A 15,007-nucleotide genomic window follows, 5' to 3' on the forward strand; every position below is an offset into this window, starting at 1 on the left:
ACCCCCACAATCAGTTTCTTATTATTATTAGGGCCACTGGAATTACACAATAGTGCAGCAATTTTCGCATAATTTTAGATTTGTTGCATTTGCCAAATAATCTAGCATCTGCTGCATAATCTGTAGATTTTAACAAAAAAAATAGTTTTTAGCTCAAATGGTTTCAAAGTTACGATAAATGCAGCAGCACATGTTGCGACGCAGTGTAAGGCCCTTTGGGCAGGTCACCTTTCTATTGCTTATTGCTATATTTGGGTATTAAACTGGTAGTAATGAGGTGCAACCAATGATCAGGCAGAGTTGGCAAGTTTAAAAATGACGAAATAATGAAGTAATACTACTACAAAATGTGCAACATTATGCCACATAATTTACTTAACCCTGCCACATAATTTGTCACTCTCCTGCCGCATAATTCTAGTGGCCCTGATTATAATGAGCTGCTGGGGTAAAGACTCTAGCACTGGAGAATAACTTGGGAATTGTGTGGCTGCTTTGGCAGCTACTGTGCAGGAGATAAAGGAAGAATGAGGATGGGTGTCACTGCAAATGCCAAGGATGTTTTAAAGGTGCCATTCAGTGTAGCGACAAAAACTGTTCTCTTCACCCAACCCTGCATCGTTAACAACCACCGACAATAGGCGCTCTAACATGTTGCTTTGTTTGATAAAGTCAGTTTGGGGTTTGAACTGTGTTATATCATTCACTGGATGGCACTTTTAAATTTACTTCTCAGCTAACTCTATGTCTGCCTCCTTACTCATCTTTTACAAGAAGTATTTTGAATTATAGACACAGTTGATATGAGCTGTTATAATTGTTCCTCAAAAGTACATTTAAATATGATGATACGATACTGAGCACTTGGGGATCTTGTCACAATGTACAAATTCAAGCATATTGGTTTAGATTCCAGACTAGGAAAATAATTGATATTCAACTACATGATTCCTTTTAAATCCAGAATTGTTTGTGTATAACCGAACGTGGGCTCTCTTAATGCATGTAGCATTCGGGTTCTGAAGTATTTTCAACACTATTAAGTCTGTTGTATTCCAGAATTGTTTGTGAGTAACCCAGTACGGATTCTTTGAATACAGATACCATTTTGTGAATTAAGTAATTTCTATATTCTATTGAAAACCAAGGTGATTGTATAAATGAGTGCAACACTGATGTAGTTAATGATTATGACGCTACAGAGATACAATTACATATGGGGCCATATATTTTGTATGTAGCACTGACACATTATATGACTTCGGCACCACTACGATATGACATTATTCAACTAAATTGACCGTACATGACTCCGCATTGATTGCCCCGGCACGCCCCCTGCATTTTTTTTAATTTACTTATTTCTTTAATATCATTTTTGCCTGATTTTTCCCAAATACGCCTTTTATCAACCCAAAAAAATCACAGCCTTAAGAATGTCTTTCGACCCTCTATGATCTAGAACTCTTCCATGTATAGTACACAAAAGGCGACGGCTATCTTGACAGAAATGTGGCTCAACTTTGTGCATTTTCTGATGATTCCCATCATCAGTTGCACATCGAACATGGTAGCAGCGTGTTCACTTTTTTATATTAGACTCTCAAAGACGCCAAAAAAGGCAGTTGGATGGATCTATTTCAGATCCGTTTTGCTTGTTTTTTTAACTACACACCCACTCATAACTTTTATTTTAGGTTTTGGGAGAACTTCCAAACTCTGAGAAGATGCCCGCATGAGCTGTTTACTTTGGGCCCACCCTCTCGATTTTCAGCGCTTCATACACCAGTAAGAACTTCTTTTTGGATCAAGTAGAGATCCACCCTTACCTTTTATTATGAGTAAACTGTTGATACTCTCTTATTATTATTCTCTGTTTTAGGTAATCTTTTAAGTCACATTATAATGTCTCCTACTAAATAGCCGATGGATAGCCTGACTCCTTGCAGCAGTACTAATAGGTAATGGAACCTCTAAGGGGGTATCACTCAATGATCTTCTCTAAAAATGTTATCTTACCCTCGGACGCTTTAACTATTACATATCTATAGGACAGGTTCTAAACAAATAAGTCCCAAGTTGCTGACCTTCTGTGATGGTCCCTTATTTGCACCAATTAATCAACTTTCACATAGGCATCTCATTACAGATTGAATCTCCTCTTTACTGTGTAAGTACACTACTTTTGTGACATGCCCATACAACCCATAGATCTCGCCATTCATTGGAAATACCCCTGACAATGGCCTCTCTTGCCCTCTCTCCACAGAGACCCCTTTCCTGTGACTTTCTGTTTGAAATTGCATGTTCTGATGATGATTGATGACGCTCCAATTCGTCATGGATTGAAACGCCATTGACGTCAAGAGCAAAATGCTGCACTGAATGGGCATTTTATGTTTGATGTCTAGGAATCTAATTATTTCAACAATCGAAACAATTATTGTATCAGACCATAGTCTCTGTATTACACAGCCTTCTTGTCCTTTTCTAAATTTTACATGTGTGATCACTTGAGCATGGGCAAGTTGAAATAAATGTTTTGTATATATAAAAGCTGAATGTCTTGACATCTCTATTGCCTCTTGTAATACTTTAATAGTATTATTATTGTTTACCACTAAAATAGTTTATTACATAAAGTGATTGTAATTTATAACATGTAATGCTCCACAAGGAACAACTGTTCTTCGTTAGTTTCCCTTGTTGCAGGTGGGTATTGGGCCGTCCCTTTTTTTTATCATCACAGCGAGGGTGGTCTGCAGGGGGCAGCTGACCACCATACCTGTAATCGCATTTTACAACGTTTTTTTAAACCAAGTCATTTTCCTTAAAGGAAACAGGGCTGTGTTTAAAAAGGCCTGGAGTGATTGCCCAGTGGGGTGAGCTGGGCAGACAGCCAGCTTTACAGAAATGTAGGTATCATTGGTGCTGCGGGTGGAGTGGCACCAGGGCCCAGCAGTGTGAGAGGTCAACTAAACCCCAATTATGGCTGTTTTACTAACCTTCCTTGTTTGGATTATAGCTCAGAGCACACTTCCTGTGCCAGTGTTAGTTACTTGGGCCTCAGAGCAATGGCCCAAGGGGAAAGGGAGGAATTGAAGGCGAGGAGCCATCTTAGTTTGGGTGTCAGAGTGACGGCAAGGAGGAGGATGGGACAAAATGGGAGCCCAGGGTAAGCATCTGCAACTATAGATACACATACAACTCTTCTATTGGCTCTAATATCAAACAGCATATGCATCCTAGCTTAGGTCTAATGTTTGCATAGCACATCTTACCAATCAATACCACGGTGGTAGTTATTACCATTGAAGAACTGCACTTCTTCAAAGGTTCTGGGGCTGGGCGAGTTGCTGATGATAGATGGATGCATAATTAGGAACAGGTACAGGGCTGTGGTACCTGCAGTATGGAGAAAAAATCCAAGTGTAAACAGAGACTGCAGAGAATCAAAAACAGGAGGAAAACTCAAGGTTCAACAGGACCTGCTAAAGTTGCAACACAAAATATACAGTTTTCACCTTTGGGTATTGTGCCTATGGCATAGTAAATGCTCTGTGAGCATCATCTTAATTAGCACTGACAAAGCCAATAGGTTTGGCCTTTGTATTGTAGGTACACGGAAATACAGAACATTCATATACACATTCAATGTTTCAATAAGGGTTGTAAGTGCTATATAAATGCCAATACAATACACTACAATAAAACTGACAACATATTCAAATGCATAGAAATACAAACAAACAAGTAGCCAGAGAAACACAGATATAAGCATCCCATCCTGTGCAGTGTTGCCATCAATGCAGTAACTTCAGATGTTGCAGTGATGTTATCAATGCTGTCGTAGAATATATCATGATTGATGAAATATGTAAGGTAATTGGCATTGCATGGTGAGGGCTCAAGGCCAGGTCCTGCACCTAACCACCCGCTGCGGCCCAACCAACCCACCTTTTGCTGTGCATTGTTAGGACCCATGGCATTGGCCAGGCCCTGTGCCCAACCAAAACCCCTTAGGGGTGTACTACCCCAACAGTGCACAACCAAAGGCCATGCAAGGCGTGAGGTTGGTCACAGGCCCACTACGCTCTGCATCCAACCCCCACGGTGTGTATGTGACTAACTATGTGATGTAACAAAATAAAAGGTGCATTTTAAGTAATGCAGACCTATTGACTTTGTCAAATGGTCGGATCACTAAAATATAAAAAGTGTGCCTATTGGCTTCTTTAAGACTATGCACATCAACACATATAAAACATACCTATTGTTTTTGTCAAAAAGTCAGCAATAATTATAATCAAATGTATATTTTATACATTCACACATTACAATGATCAATAAAGTGATTGTCATAATTTATTTAATAAAGATTTATTTTAAAAAACAAAGAGCTTTAACAATTCTTTGATTCTTTCTTAGAACATTTTTCAGGCCACAAAATGCAGCCACAGAACCCACCACAAGGGGACTCTGAACTCCAGCTTAAGAGGATAGATCTCCAGCTCAGAGCACTTTTGAAAAAATATGGTAAATTCTCCTGAGGTCATGGTGATTCAGTGACCCAGGAGACTGAGGTCCAGATTCACAAAGAGTCTCCACACTCGTGGTGGAAGTTCCTCAGTCATGGTGCAATCTCTGCGCTCAGTTCATCCTCTCGCTCACGAAGAACCCCGAAGACACCAAACTGTTTCCAGGAAGGTATGAAGAACGTGGCAGCCTGGATGAAGGACAGCTGCCTGACGCTAAACTCAGAGAAAACCGAGGCCCTCATCCTCACTCCCTGCACCTCCGCCTGGGACAACACCTGGTGGCATTCCGCCCTCGGGAGCCCACCCACCCCTACAGACCACGCTTGGAACCTCGGCATCATCCTTGACTCCTCCCTCTCCATGAACCGCCAGATCAACGCCGTTGCCTCCGCCAGTTTCAACTGCCTGCGCATCCTCCGTAAGACCTTCAAGTGGATCCCCCCCGACTGTAGAAGGACTGTTACCCGCACACTCATTACCAGCAGACTGGACTACGGCAATGCCCTCTACGCCGGAATCAACAGAACTGTTCTTCACAGACTCCAGACCATCCAGAACACCGCAGCCAGACTCGTCCATGGGACACCGCTCCATGAGCACATAACCCAACATCTACGAGGCCTCCTCTGGCTCCCCGTCGAGAAGAGGGTTACCTTCAAAGTCCTCACCCACGCCTACATATCCCTCCACAACATCGGACCCAAATACCCCAAAGAGAGAGTATCCTTCCACACACCCAAGAGGAATCTCCACTCCGCCGACCTCGCCCTGGCAGAGGTACTCTGCATGTGTAGAAACAGAACCGGCAGGAGAGCTTTCTCCTACATCGCAGCCAAAACCTGGAATGAGCTCCCTGTGAATATCAGACGCTCTCCGACCCTGCACACGTTCAGGAAGGACCTCAAGACCTGGCTTTTCGACTGACCCGGAGCTGCTCCCCCCCGTGTCTTCAGACCCTCACGGGTGAGTAGCACGCTATATAAACCCCTGATTGATTGATTGATTGATGGTGGAATTTCCACACTGCATTTGCTCATTGTGGAAACTCCATCACAAGTGTAGAGACTCTGCCATGACTGTGGAGCCTATGTCACAAGTGTGGAGGTTCTTTGTGTATCGAGCCCTTTGCTGTTTTTTTTAAATGTTGTTGGGGGGGCTGCTGCATTCCTTGCAGTCACCCCCAACATTATAAAACATGGTTGTAATAATCCCTTGCAAGGCCCAAGAAGGGAATCCTTCTATCATTGGGGAATGTGGGGAGAGCCCCAAGGCCCCGGTGCCCCCTGCCGGCTTTCTAGCCAACATCTATAGCGGTGCAGGTGGGAGCTGGTTCTTTAACTTTGCTCCTGCCTGAGTGAGAGCAGTTCTTTTCTGTACTCCTGCCTGGGAAGGAGCAAAGTTGTGTTTCCAGCCTGGGAGAGTGCAGGTAGGGTATGCCTGTGCTCTCCCGGGCAGGAAACAGCATTGTCCCTTGGGATGGGGTCCCCAAAACACTGCTTGGATTGGGCCTTGGGAAATGGGGTCCCAGGGGTGATTTACGGCTCAGGGAGGGGAACTGAATGACCCTCTCCCCTAATTATACGACGGCCCTGGATTATGGGTTCTTTGGGACTTCATACACATGGTGAGTGGCCATGCACCACCTACCCTAATTATCAAATATCAGCCCAAGCGGGAAGGAGTCCCTGAGATCTCATAGAGGCTGGGGGGGGGGGGGGGGGGCACGTGTCCCATTACCTGAACAATAAGGAAACTGGACCCGGGAATGGGGTCCCTGGGGAATCAAGAAAGCTTGGAAAGGGGACCCCGTCCCCTAAACCATAGCCGTGTTGTGCCCCCAGGGACCTGGCCCAGACCAGGTTTTTGTTTTGTTATTTACAAAATCTGTTGTTTTTCCAATTTACCGCAGAATTGCAGATCCATCGTGGATTTGCAGTAACATTTTCGAAATAATATTTATTTGGACCCTCCAACCAGGACTAGGGGGGAAGAGTATATCTTTTCAGGACATGAGACTGAATTGCCAAGATCTAAAATGTCTGTCCCCAAATCTTTGTTGATGTGGTGGCAGCCAATCAGTTCTTATCTCTAGATCTGTCGGCTCAGTGGATCCTCTTCGGTGATGTATACATACATTTTAATTTATCAAAAAATACTGAATGGATTTACACCAAATCACAAACAGCATACTTTCTCGACTAAGATCTTTCTTTCTGCCAAACTTGGTGTAATTGCGTTCTGCTGTTTTGACTGTAGCTGTGGCAAATTTTCTTCTGAAACAATTTATGGGGAAAACGTGACTTGGGACCGCCCCCTTTTTCCTAGCACCCACTTTACAGATCACCCTGAAACTATGAAGGAAGGAGCAGAGGTGGATTCACTTTTTTTGAAAGGGTCAAGCCCTCTTCACTCTTGAATCATGAGGAAATCCCTAAAATTCAAAAGTTCTTACACCTATTATATCTCCTAAAGGGTTTGGCACATGAACGCTGCGTCATTCAAGTAAAACTTAAAAGAAATGCCTAAAACGGGACCTTGTTATAGATTGTAGTTTCTAAAGGCCTTATGTGCACAATATCGCTGCCCTAAATAGCTGTTAGCGCTATCCCCACAAGTGTGTAGGGAGACTGCACGATGAATGATTGCATTTGTCTGTCAATGGCAAACGTAGAACTGCATTCACCCTGTTGCATTAATTAGCTTCCTTGTAATCAGCAGAAATGCGCACTGAATAGGATTAAAACAACTAAAATATTTTCAAAGTTAAAGCAGTTAATAAGATTTACTCCCCTTTATAGTCTCATTAGGCAGCTTGCTTACAGTAACAATGAAGTTTGACGTATTCTTAGCGCCCTTCTCATAGAAGCTGTGTTAAATCCGGAATTACCTAGAGAGGTCCTACTCAAGAGTGACATTTGTTCATTCCTTGCCAAATTAACGTCTAGCAAAAACAAAGGAGCAAAGGCTCGAGCGTGCATGTAACACATATTCTTTGTCTTTAAATTGGGGCATTGAATACAGATTTTATCTAACTTTACAATGGTGCTTTGGTCACTTGTCTTGAAGGGTTGTTATAGAAATTACATTTTAAGGCTTAATGATAATATTATATTTTTGTTTCATTATTCTATTTCTGTGATTTTTTTTACAATATGTATAAGACCAGGGTCGGATTACGAGTATTACAGAATTCCATGCAGAGAATCCTGGTGGCGCGAATTACCGTTATCAGCCGGAATCTCGACATTGGATTCCTGCAATTTTGAGTTAAACCCCTCAGAATGGGAAATAAGTGTGTGGACCCAGAATTCCAATGCAGAATTCAACATGGTATTCTCTAGTCAAGTCATTTTAATGCAGACATTTAGGGGCATATTTACAAGGGAATGGTGAAGTGTGGTGCTAAGCACAAAAGGCTAACGCAACTCTCCGCCATTCCGAAAATGCAGGGATGAGCCGTATTTAAAAAGATATGGCACATCTCTGCATTTTCCCTAGCGCTGGAGCTAAATTAAGCTGCCTAGCGCAAAGGCAGGTACACTTGCACCATAGTCCATGGGTGTCTGGATTGAGGAAATGATTGTTTATGTGCAGGAAGGTGTCCCTTCCTACACATCAACAATCACAAGCTTGTCTGTGTGCTGAAAAAATCTTAATTTTTTTGATTAATTATTTATGTGCAGGAACGGCCACCTCCCTGCACATAAACAATCATTCATGGTGTTTTGCTGTTTTTATGTGTGCTGCACAATGCAGCACACATAGAAACAGCAACAATGAGGAGAAATAAAGCATTTCTCCTCGTTTCGCCATGTTAAGACCAGGTTTTCGCTGGTTTTAATTTTGGCACTGCCTCCTATTTACGCCTTCCTTTTCAATAGCAGCCAGAGTCAAAATCAATGGGTGTTGTGGCAGAACGCCCACCACAAAACCCGTTGCTCACCCCTTTCACGCTAAGTATAGCGTGAAAGGATGCCTTATTTGCAAGGCAACCTTAAGTAGCTTAACTTCACCTTGTAAATAAGGCGATGCGCCTATCACCACAGGAACGTTGTTAAAAGTGATGATCCTGTGGCGACAGGGACTTGTAAATATACCCCTTAGTACCTTCTTTGATGTTTGCATTGAAAACCGGACACTTACAATTGTGCAGAGCAAAATTGTCAAACAAAACTCAACTGTATAGATCTGAATCTAGGCATAAGGAGTAATAGTAACAAAATCATACTTGTGCTAGTTAATTTTATCTGCTTCTTACTGCTCATACAACTGATCACAGTTAATGATCTCCTTGATTATGCAGCACTGAAACTGCCATCCTCCAAGTGGCACACAATGCTTTTCTGTTCTACGATCTTGGAAACTAATTCTAACTACTGTTGTACATTCTGCAGCTTTCAGCATGACCAATGATTGTTTGTTGATCAAAGCCCCATAAAGATAGCTTGAGCACTAAGCTAGTAATTTTCTGTTGGCTCAAATCTTATTAGTCCAATTAGTCCCAAGTGGTGAAAATATGGACATTTCTCTGTAGTTTGAAACAATATCAAAGTGCCCCCCATCGCTCAATCAGTTCACACTCTCTGTACAAGTTCTTCATGGAACCTCTCAAGTCGTCCTTATGTACACTGGGCCAGATTTGACACAGCACTATACAGGAAGACAACTTGCTGTGCTATGTCATATGGAGAGGGACAGAATGCAGAATATTTACCAAAATATGGTGCATTCCTGCTCTGTCCCTGGGCTCGCACACTATGCGCGTCCTAGCGCCAATACAGGCACCCTAGCACCATGGAGCAAGGGGGCCGGCATTGCAGCCAGGACACCTTTCTACACAAAAACAATTCTTAGAGGCATTTTCCTCTTTCTAAGTGTGCTGCAAAATGCATCACACTTAGAAAATGAGACAACGAGGAGAAATAAAGGTATTTCTCCTCGTTGCACCTCATCTGGGAGGCGCACAATTTTCAAGCATTCCCAGATTTCCTACTATTGGTAAATCTGGGAATGTGCCAAAAAGCATGGATGGATGTGTGGGAACTTTTCATTCCTCAGCTCAAAACTAATGGACAATTTATCTTATAACTTGAGATAATTCTCGAAATTGCAGACAACAAAAAGAGCCAAAAACCCACTTTTATGAGGCCTCCACCACTGACCACCAGAAAGAGTCCCTCTCCTCAGACAGCTTATTCTTGCCAACCATTTGCACACTGTGTTGTCAAAGCACTATACAAGTCTACACTAATAAATTGTGGTAAGCATGTCAATAGACTTAATTACCAACTTGTGAATGAAGCATGCTCACTTTGAAACAAAGAAAACCTTACTTGAGAAAGCAAGTTTTATGTGCATTATTCACTTTTAAACACTAATTACCACAAAGCAGTGTTTAAAATGTACCCTACGGATATCGGCTACGCTTCTTTGAGTCCACCAAGAGATCATGATTCAGAAAATCCACCAAGTCCTTCGTGTAGAGGGGGTTCGATTTTAAGGATCTATTTCTTCTGAAACTAGCACAATGTTATAATGGCCTGGGCTACTTATGAACTAAAGGTGGCAAGTGCAGACCGGCCAGAAGGATTGGATCAGCATCAAAATGTTAGCTAGTGACTCTGAGAGTCAAGATCAGCGTTAAGATAGAACACTCTCACTCCAGGGGGCACAGTTCCAGGCTGACCTCCCTCTGCAGGAAAGTACACCGGGGAACAACTGTGATTCTGTAGACTGGGTAGAAATTGATATTGTGTACCTCGCTGAGTGAGCATTACACTGGAATTGAAGATTAAAGTGAAGTGGCTAGTATGTGCTCTGTATGGGCTAAGGAGTTGTGCACCTAACAAACCGTGTACTTACATAACCATAACATTACCACTTAAGTTTGAAGAATACATACTGTAAGTCAATTATGAATAGTTAATGCATATTTGCACTTTTTCCCCACAAAGCGAAGCCTGCAGATCTGTATTGGTTCTAGAAGAGCATAAGGGAGTTGGAAAGATTATGTGTAAAAATGACCTATTGATCCTCATCAATATGCCAGGGTAATGGAAATAACCTGCGGGTTCTCAGAATTGGCTAGCAGTGTTGATACTTTACTTGAGTTCATGAGCTTATGTACACAAACGTCACCCGGCTTGGTTTTTACTGTTTATAGAACATGAAATATCTCTGCAGCTCCTGCAACTGATGAGCATAATGTTCTATGAGGCACAGAGAAAGATGCATAGCTTTCACTCTGGCAAGTTCAGCCATCACAAGCTGATTTCAACCGTTCAACCAACCAGTAAACACCCACAACTGCATTAACACAGAGAAACTGCAATTTTGAGCTGAACTCCCATGTATCACTGAAAAGCAAAATAATTGAAAATGAATCACTACAAAAGAACTATTGTCAATCACCATCACAGGGCACCCCTGACAAATCCATTCCTACCTCCGATGGTACCAGACAGCCAGGAAACTGGACTTGGCAAGTTGTTTCCCAAAAGAAGAAAAAAGGGTGAATTCCACCAATATTTATCATTTCACCTCAGGGAAATACAGAGAGTTTCTGAAAACAGATCACCTCGAGTAGTCTGTATAAAACAAATGGATTTATGCGCAGAATTCGTACATTCTTTAAACTAGTAAACCAACTTGTGGCAGGAGAACATTGAGTTGTGAAGAAAGCTACCTATAGCAGCATTCATAAATCAGCAGCTGGTGAAATCAATGCCCACCTTTCCCGATCTGCAGATTGGTGGACTAGGAGACATACCAGTTGGTGTCTCTCGAATTAAAATTCACCCAACACTGATATTAGGGAGAATAATCTTACGGAAGTATGCACATATTGAATATAAATGTATTAAACTAGCAACTGCTTTCTGTTGGAGCTCCTTTCTTCTCCCTGATCAGCGGGGAACAAGAAACACAATAGGACTGAGATGATGATGCACCTACAACTTTTATTCTAAATGTTTACATTAAAATGCACCTAATCACTAAGCCATTCCCTTCACGTGCCTGTAACTTCCCCAAACAGCTATTTACAACACACTCACTTGCTTACTCATTCGTTGATTCACTTGCTCCTTTGCTCGCTCACTCACTCACTCGCTCACTAACTCACTCACTTACTCTTATTCACTCACTTACTCACCCGTTTTTTGGGGGCCGACGACCAGAAATTTTGGTAGGCGATCACATGTTTTTTCCTTAGACCAGATATCTCTGTGTCGCTTGTCGTCGCAGGGGTTCTGCAGCAATTGGGGGAAAAAAGAAAAAGTAAAATTATATTTTATTGCATGTGTCATATCTAGGAATCATATTGAGCGGGAGGGGCTAGGAGAGAGGTATGAATGTAACTTTGAGGCAGACACATATTTGCTTTTTAAAATCCATCATATTAAGGAACTAGCTCATCAAAGTTTGTGACTCACTGGATGACTTCGCTAGTGGATGAGGGGGCCTAATACTAAAGTCTATCTTTTTGAGTGGTTTGTTCTAAAAAAACGTAACACAATCGCTTACATTTTTTTTTTTGCACATTCTTTTCTTGCGGCGCATTCCCTTGGGATGTAAGTGTGATATTGTAAAGTGCTTGGTGAATTCATGGAAATAATTATGGCAGCTCCACCTGACTGCACCTTTTATCTCATGAATATTTCCACACACCACATTTGTCACAAATACAGCTGTCTCCTTTATGCCCAAGCACACGAGTCTCGCGCACTTCAAGACTTGCAATAAAACGATGGCCAAACAACTGCATGGTAAGATGTACCTGTTTGCCGCACTCCTGAGATAAAATGCATTCAAATATGTGGCATTTCTGAGACACTGTTTTCAGCACCCACCTTCTTTCTTTTAGTCATTTTTGCAAAATCACTTGCAAGGCTCCAATGAAGATGGTTTACGCGTGCAATGAAGGGCGCTGCTTGTTATAGCTATTTTTGTGCTGTTGTTCTTTTTCTTGTATACACTCAAAATGGAGCAACGTTGCTTTATTTTCCTTGTAAATAATAAATGTGGCACCTCACCGAAGCGGTCCATTTCCACTCAATCTTGCAGATCCTTTAAAACCATATTGAATGTGCATTGTATAGTGGGCTATGACCTGTGACCCATCAGTGTCGGGGCACAACTAAACGTCAAATAGCCCATCGGAGGTCCATAAAGTGATGTTATTATTAGATTTGAAAATACTTTAGGCAGAAGCTGTCTGATCAAGGCGCTGCCAACTCCATATTGGAGAGAAATAAGCTTATTGACGAGGTGGTAATGTCTTGCTTGATATGGTGAACTGGGGAGGTGATTGGCGAAAGCTTAAGCCATCTCTCTCCTCTCTCCCCCTCTGTCTCTCTCTCTCTTTCTCTCTCTCCCTCCCCCTCTCTCTCTCACACTGGCAGACCTGTCAGCCTTAGGGTTGTCTTCCCCTGAACTTTTTGCTTGCTTTGCCTCACTTTTTGCTGTTCTGTTTTGTTGGCCTTAGGACTCTTGGGACTTTACCACTGCTAACCAGTACTAAAGGCATGTGCTCACTCCCCTAAAACATGGTAACATTGGTGTATCCACAACTGGCATATTTAATTCACTTATAAGTCCCTAGTAAAATGACCTGTATGTGCCCTGGGCCTGTAAATTAAATGCCACTAGAGGGCCTGCAACACTGACACATGTCTCAGGCATGCCACTACAGGGCCTGTATGTGCAGTTTCACTGCCATGTCGACTTGGTATTTAAAACCCACTGCCAAGCCCTACACTCCCCTTTTATTACATATATATCACCCCTAAGGTAAGCTCTAGGGAGCTGTGTAAGTAAAAGACAGGACATATACTTTTTAGTTTTACGTGTCCTGGTAGTGAAACACTTCCAAGTTTGTGTTTCACTACTGTGAGGCCTACCCTTCTCATAGGTAAACATTGTTGATTACTTAATACAGCTATTAAGTATAATTCCTGATTGAGAGGGAATAGGATAGTAGTGTTTGGCACCTGTGGACTTGTAATGATAAATCCTCTTTAATGATGCTGGATTTATGATTACTAATTTAGAAATGCCATTTTTAGAAAGTTTCTCTGCCCTTAAGCCCTGTGTGCCTCTCCCTGCCTCCAATATATGTCTGGGTCGGGTGGCAGCTGGGCTTGTGCATTCCCTCTAGACAGTCACACACAAAGGGAACTAAGGGGTGTTATTTACATCCTGATGTCCCATCACCAGGCTGATGGGCCTTCCTGAGCTAAGGGGATGAAGGAGCTGGCATTTTCACCTGAATAGGCTGTGCCCAGTCTCCTCACAAGCTCCTCACAATGGGATGAACAACCCCAGTGCAGCTAGCTTGGAGCCAGGGTTGGGGAAGCATGCAAACCCTTGTACTTCAAAGGACCCTTCTAGAAGCTTATTCCACCTTTCCGAACCAGGCCACCAAAGTATAAATACTGGACCTCTGACACCATCAAGTTAGTACACTGCTGGACCTGTGGATACTCTGCCAAGAAGAAGGATGGCTGTACTGCTGAAGGACTGCTACTCTGTGGGACTGCTGCTATGAGAGAACTGTTTTTCTTCTGTGCTGTGCTGTCTGCTGCCCTCTTTGTCTGGGTGAGAAGGACTGGACTTTCACCACTTGAACCCAGAGTGACTCAAACGGCTTGACTGCTTACCTCCTGTTTTCTGATGTCTGAGGGACACAAAATACTTATTGCAACTCTCCTAGTGCTGCTGGACTCTGCACTCTGTGACTCATACCATTGCCTGTGGTGCCCCCTCCAGTACTGGGCTTCGTAAGTGGGTTTCTACAGCTTTTTCTACATCAACGGAGCGGCAGTTTTGAGCCGAACGGAATCGACACATCTCCCTTTGACTCTGAAGCTGCAACTGTTTAATGACAGTGGCTCCACAGCAGGCGCGGCTTGACGAACAGCGTGGCTCAATGGCAACACAGTGTCTGCATCGTACAGGTGTTCGTTGAAGAAGCTTCCATCAAAGGAGCGGATTGACGCAGACGCTTGCCTCTGTCCATGGATTGAAGTCTATACGGCACCTCCTCGAGTCCTCAACGCTTTGCTCCATCCAAGGTAGCATGTCAGCAGGACCTGTCTGTGTCCTGTAGCGGACCTGCTGTCGATCGCAGTCGGCCTGAACTTTAAATATGCACTCGTCCCTCGCGACCTCAAGTAACCTTTTGACCTCTAGTGATATCTAAGCACTGTTTTCACATTTAATTTTAAAAAATCCGTTCTCAAGTTCCACTGATTTGATTTTTGTCGTTTTGGTCTTGTTATACTCAGATAAATATTCTCTATTGTTCTGAACTGGTGTGGAGTTTTTTGTGGTGTTTTCACTGTGTTACTATAATTTAAGTGTTTCACAAATACTTTACACATTGCCTCTTAAGATAAGCCTGACTGCTCTGTACCAAGCTACCAGAGTGTGAGTACAGGTTAATTTAGAGTGTTTAACTGATTTACCTA

General features: G+C 42.7%; 1 protein-coding gene across 1 annotated transcript in view; it reads right to left on the reverse strand.

Annotated features, from left to right (window-relative positions):
* Positions 1 to 15,007, reverse strand: part of LOC146862305 (bifunctional heparan sulfate N-deacetylase/N-sulfotransferase 3) — a 534,449-nt gene that overhangs the window by 71,744 nt on the left and 447,698 nt on the right. Inside the window, exons 8-9 of the mRNA XM_085641499.1 lie at positions 11,692 to 11,788; positions 3,282 to 3,405 (exon numbers count right to left, since the gene is read on the reverse strand). Coding sequence (XP_085497625.1) covers positions 3,282 to 3,405; positions 11,692 to 11,788 — 221 coding nt within the window. The remainder of the gene's footprint in view (positions 1 to 3,281; positions 3,406 to 11,691; positions 11,789 to 15,007) is intronic.

Source organism: Triturus cristatus, chromosome 2_2 (genome assembly GCF_964204655.1).
Source record: "Triturus cristatus chromosome 2_2, aTriCri1.1, whole genome shotgun sequence".
NCBI classification, from domain to species: domain Eukaryota; kingdom Metazoa; phylum Chordata; class Amphibia; order Caudata; family Salamandridae; genus Triturus; species Triturus cristatus.